The sequence below is a fragment of the Aphelocoma coerulescens genome, chromosome 30, assembly GCF_041296385.1.
Source record: "Aphelocoma coerulescens isolate FSJ_1873_10779 chromosome 30, UR_Acoe_1.0, whole genome shotgun sequence".
Taxonomy (NCBI): domain Eukaryota; kingdom Metazoa; phylum Chordata; class Aves; order Passeriformes; family Corvidae; genus Aphelocoma; species Aphelocoma coerulescens.
In genome coordinates this window covers 1868064-1873720 of record NC_091043.1, presented here as the reverse complement: position 1 = coordinate 1873720, position 5657 = coordinate 1868064, and the positions used below count along the sequence as shown (strand labels likewise).

At 62.4% G+C, this 5657-nt stretch overlaps 1 protein-coding gene across 1 annotated transcript; it reads left to right on the top strand.

Moving 5' to 3' along the window:
- The first annotated feature begins 708 nt into the window (after positions 1-708).
- Positions 709-5197, top strand: LOC138100241 (zinc finger protein 3-like). Its single transcript, XM_068998020.1, has 3 exons — positions 709-794; positions 3768-3851; positions 4020-5197. Exons 2-3 carry the CDS (start codon positions 3800-3802, stop codon positions 5024-5026), a joined length of 1059 nt encoding a protein of 352 aa, XP_068854121.1. The 5' UTR covers positions 709-794; positions 3768-3799; the 3' UTR covers positions 5027-5197.
- Positions 5198-5657: the final 460 nt, after the last annotated feature.

Here is a 5657-nt window from a genome sequence, read left to right as displayed (position 1 = left end):
GGTTCCGGGGCTTGTTCCCGTCAGCTCCGCTCAGCCCTCGGGCACCGGGGGGTTCCGGGGCTTGTTCCCGTCAGCTCCGCTCAGCCCTCGGGCACCGGGGGGTTCCGGGGCTTGTTCCCGTCAGCTCCGCTCAGCCCTCGGGCACCGCGCTGGGGCCCCGCGCACTTTTCCAGCCCGGCCGCCCCCACGGGCCGGGACCCGCGGCTCCCGCTGCCGCCGCCTCGGCCCGCCGAGCCCAGAAATCCCGGAAAATCGCTCCCATGCACTAAAGAACCTTTCCGTGCGCAGCCAGGGGCGCAGAGGGGGGAACCTTAGTCCCCTCCCCTCAGTCTCTCCCGGGCACGGCCGGGCATTAGCGCAGCTCCCGGGGCTGTGTCCCGGCACCGGCTGCTGCCACAGGGCACGGGGCTGCCGCGCTTGGCCATTAAACGCGACAGATTTGGGGAGCAGGGACAGCCACAGAAAGCCTCGGGGAGCCCTCGGGAGCCTGGAGCTGCCCGAGGGGCACAAAGGATGCCCCGGACACAGCGATGGCCCCAGCAGCGGCTCTGCCCCCCAGCACGGGGCTGTGTCCCAGACCCCACGCTCCAGCCCGAGGTTTGGGGGCGGCAGCGGAGCTGCTGGACGGAGGACGGATGGAGGAGCAGGAGCGGGAGGAAGAGGAGGGATAAAGGGGGAGGGGCGGGAGGAAGAGGCGGGACAGAGGGGGCAGGAAGAGGAGCCTCCACGTGCATTTATCGCTCTCTGTGTCCGCAGCTCTCGGCGCTGGGAGCATCGCTCCCCCCATCCCGCAGGTGACCGGCGAGGGGCAGCTCGCCCCAAATATCTTGGGCGGTGCCTGGGGTTGTTTTGGGAGAGGGGATTTTTGGAGCTTGGAGGACTCCAGCACCCAGCCCCAAATATCGTTGTTGGTTCCTGGGGAAGGGGGGTTTGGTGGGGCGGGGGGGGGGGGGGGGGAGAGGCGGATGTTTGGATCTTACAGGGTGAGTCGCAAATGCCCCTTGGGGGATATTGGGGAGCCCCCGGCATGCGGGGTTTTGGGGGGTCGCGGTGGCGGCTGTCCGGAGAAATGGGATGGGGTGGGATGGGGCCCGGGACGGGTGGGATGTGGATTGGGGTGTGGGATGAAGTGTGGCGGAGGGGGATGGGCGGGATGGGGCCTGGGATGAGGCAGCCGAAGGATGGGGATGACGAGGCCGGGGGAACCCCACTCCTTAGGGGCCTGCGGGGTATCCGCCAGCTCCGAGGGAGTTTTGGGGCACCCCTAATCCTGAGGGGGTGGTGCTGGCGGCGGGGGACACGTGGCTCCGGCACCTCTGGCCCCAGCTGAGCCCCCCCGCCCCCAGCGCCCCCCGGAGCGGAATTTGGGGAGGGGGAGGTGGGGGCGGCCAGGCCGGGCCCCCCCGCGCTGTCCCGGCGGGGGCCGAGTGCGGGCGGGAGCCCCGCGGGGCCCGGCCCTGCCCGGGCACGGCTGATGCCGCCCGCCCGCGCTCCGCACTGGTCCGGACTGGTGCTCCCAGTGCCGTGCGGGGCGGGGCCGCTCTGGGGACCCCCCAGGGCACAGCGCGGCTGCTTTGGGGCATGGGGCGTGTGGGGGCAGCTGGGGCCGCACTGGTGGCACTGGTGGTGCTGGGAGCCCCCCCGGCCTGGGTGCGCGCTCTGGGGTGAGGGGAGGGGGGAAAAAGGGGGGACCCATTGGAAGGAGGGGGAGAGCAGTGAAAAGGGGATCAGACTCCCAAAACGGAGTGGGAGAGGGGACTGAGAGCCCCAAACCAAGCGCGTGGGACACCGACGCTTTGGGGGAAGATGAGAAAGGAGAGGGGGATGGCAGAGAGAGGTAGGAAAGAGGGAGTGGGATCCTTCCCCTTAGTGGGGTCGGTTGGTGGACGAGGATTGGGGGATGATGGGAAAAGCGTGGAGGAGGGGAAAGAAGGGGGGTGGGACCTCCAGATGAGTGGGAGGGGTTCTGGAGAACCCCAGAGTTGCTGTCATGGCAGGGGACTGATCTCCTGTGGGAAGAGCTTTGGCCGAGCACAGAGCTGATCTCCCAACACGGGATCCAAGTGGGGGAGAAGTCCTGTGTCTGCCCAAGCTTTGCCCAGAGGTCCCATCTCAGAGGAGAGAGACCCTACAGGGGCCAGGAGGGCAGGAAAAGCTTTGGTAGGAGCCCCAACCTCAGCAGGCACCAGGGGATCCACACTGGGGAGCCCTTGTGGATGCCCAGACTCTGGGAAGGGCTTCACCGTGAGCTCCAAGCCCCTGGAACATGTGTAGGAGCCACCTGGAGGAGGGTCCCTACAAGTTCTTGGCTGCAGGAAGAGCCCCAAGGAGCCCAGGTCCCCCCAGAACCACCACCTGAAGCAGAAGGTGGTGACAACTCTCCATCCTGGGGCCCTGGGAACACTCTGGGGTCTCCAGGCTGACCCGCCCCAACCAGGGGCTCACAGCAGCCCTCATCCTGCCCCTAAATCCCTTGGGATCTCCCATCAGTCTCTGCATTCCCTGCTCCCCTCTCCATCTTGTCATGAGACCAGAGGGGTGAAAGTCCCCACCCAACCACAACACCAAGTTTTTATCTCCACCCACCAATTTTGCATCTTTTCCCTTGGCCAGGTTCCCCCCAGGGGGTGAGAGCAGCCCAGAGCTCTGAACTGCTCATCCTGACCTGTCATGGCTCCATTCTCATTCCTTCTGTGGGGTGCGAGGGGTTTGGGGGAACAGGGGAGGAAGGATGGAAGAGAAGAATGGGGGAAGAAGGAGCAGGAGAAAGGATGGAGAGAGGAGGAGCAGGAGGTGGGATTAGGGAGAAGGAGGAGAATGGATGGAGTAAGATGAGAAGAAGGTGGAGGAAGAGGAAGAAGCTTGTGGGTCCAGCGGTCCCAGAATTTGCAAGCCCCTCACCCCAAGGAGCATCGACCTCCCCATCCCACAGGTGATGGGGGAGGGGGAGCTTGGCCCAAATATCCTGGAGAGTCCCTGGGCCAGTGTTTTTGGGGGGGATGTTTGGATCTTGCAGGAGTCCAAAGCTGAGCCATAGGTGCCCCTTGGGGGGATACTGGGGGGTCCCCAGGAGGTGTTTTTGGGGGATCCCTGTAGTGGCTGCTGGCAGAGCTCCAGTGGGGGGTGGTGGGATGTGAGGTCCTCCTCATGCTGGTGGGTCAGGCAGGGCCGCCTCCAGCCTGGAGCCAGGGGGCTGCAGGACCCCCTGGGAAAGCCAGAGGGGGGAACCTCAGGACCCCCAGAGTGGGACGAGCAGAGAGGGGCAGTACCGGGACCAGAGGAGCCCCGGCAGTCTGGAGGAGCGAACCCCTGTGACCCCCAGGACCCCAAAGTGGGGAGTCCAGAGAGGGGGGAGCACTGTGATTCGCGGGACCCTCAAGAGCCTGGAGAGGGGGAGGGGGGATTCCTTGGACCCCCTGCACCCTGAAGCAGAGAATAAGGGGAGAAGGGACCTGGGGACCCCATAACCCCCAGCATCCCTAAGTGGGGAGACAAAAGGGGGGAGCTTTTGGATTCCTGGGACTTCCAGCAGCCTGGGGAGAGCGGGGACCAAGTAGAGAGGAGGACTCCCAATAAAAGAGGGACCCCCAGCAGCCAGGACAGGGGGGAACCCCCAAACCCCAAAATGGAGAGACCAGAGAGGGGGGACTCCTGAGAGGCTTTTTCAGAGCAGATTTTTATTTACACACAGTGACCAGTGACTTCTTAACAAGGACTTGGCAGAGGAACATGTAAACTCAATGTGCTCATCCCTTGTTTCTCCCCAGACCAGGATTTCCCATTCCCAACCCTTGGCCAGATGGAGGAGGAAGCTGCGAGGAAGAGGAAGATGCCCTGGGATCCCCAGGCAGGTGAGGAGGAAGTCACTGCCCCTTTCCCCCTCTCTCCTGCTCCATCTCCCAGCCCAGCATCACCCCCGGCTGCAGGACAGCCCTGCTGGGATGGACTGCGGGGATCTCCTTGCCCTTCCCTGTGGCACGGAGGCAAATCTCATCCTCTCCTTGTTCTTCCTCCCCCAGACGAGGAGCTGAGCACGCAGCCCAGGGAGGATAAATCCCCGCGGCAGAACCTGGTGGAAGAGGCCGTTTTGAGCAGCTCCATGGCACAGGAATCCAATGGGGAGGAAAAGCCCCGGAGATCCCACAGGAGGAGGGACTCCAAAGCCAGCCCAGGGTGCTCTGAGGAGGGAAGACCCACCCTGTGCTGGGAAGGCGGCCGGAGATCCAGCCAGAGGTCAGAGCTGGTGGTCCATGAGCGGCTTCACAATGGGGAGAAGCCCCACAAGTGTGGGGAATGTGGGAAGAGCTTCAGCTGGAGCTCCCACCTGATCCGGCACCAGCTGATCCACGCTGGGGAGAGGCCCTACGAGTGTCCTGAGTGTGGGAAGAGGTTTCAGAGCAGCTCAAATTTCCACAAGCACCAGTGGATTCACACGGTGGGGAGGCCCTTCCGCTGCCCCGACTGCAGGAAGGGCTTCAAGCAAAACTCCACCCTTGTCATCCACCAGCGCATCCACACCGGGGAGAGGCCCTACAAGTGTTCCGAGTGTGGGAAGAGATTCCACACCAGCTCCCATCTCCTCCGGCACCAGAGGATTCACACAGAGGAGAGGCCCTTCCGCTGCCCCGACTGCAGGAAGGGCTTCAAGCAAAACTCTCACCTCATCAGGCACTGGCACATCCACACTGGGGAGAGGCCGTATGAGTGTCCCCAGTGTGGGAAGAGCTTCTCACAGAGCTCCACCTTGATCGTCCACCAGCGCATCCACACCGGGGAGAGGCCCTACGAGTGTTCCGAGTGTGGGAAGAGGTTTCACACCAGCTCCCATCTCCTCCGGCACCAGAGGATTCACACGGAGGAGAGGCCCTTCCGCTGCCCTGAATGCAGGAAGGGATTCAAGCAAAACTCCCACCTCGTCAGGCACCGGCGCATCCACACCGGGGAGAGGCCCTACGAGTGTCCCGAGTGTGGGAAGAGCTTCTCACAGAGCTCTCACTTGACCAGACATCAACAGAGGCACCAGTAAGGGAAGCCCTGCGAGTGCTCCGACTGTGGCAAGAGCTTTGTCCTCTGCTCCAACTGCATCCCCCATCAGAGGACCCACATTGGGAAGAGCCCTGGATACCCACATTCCTTGTGATCTGTGTTGGGAAGACCCGTGGCTGGTGCTCTCCACGTTCTCCTGGATCCCCGTAGGCACCTGGGTGAATGCAGGGGCAGGAACATCCATCGGGGCTCAGATCAACATTGGAAATTCATTGGGAAGAGCTGATTTTTTCACCTTTACACCCTAAAATTTTCATCTGTTCTGTCCAGTTGTTTCTTCTGGTGGCATCAAGCAACGCTGGATGATCTTTGAGGTCTTCTGCAGCCTAAGTAATTTCTGTGTTAATCCCACTGAAACAATCAAAATTGTAGTACAAATAAAGAAATTAAAGAGATCTAAAGCAGCACCATTTTACTGGAATTTTGGGGGTGAATTTGCCATTCAGGGGAATATTTGGGAGGATCTGAGTGTTGTGGGGCCACAAAGCCAGGCAGATTGGGGCCACAATCTCACAGTTGTGCTGGCAGAACGTGTCCACCTGAGCCCATCTGTTCTCCAGCAATTCCGGTTGTCTGTCCCAGTCCCTGCCCTGGGTCTGCCCATCTGGGGT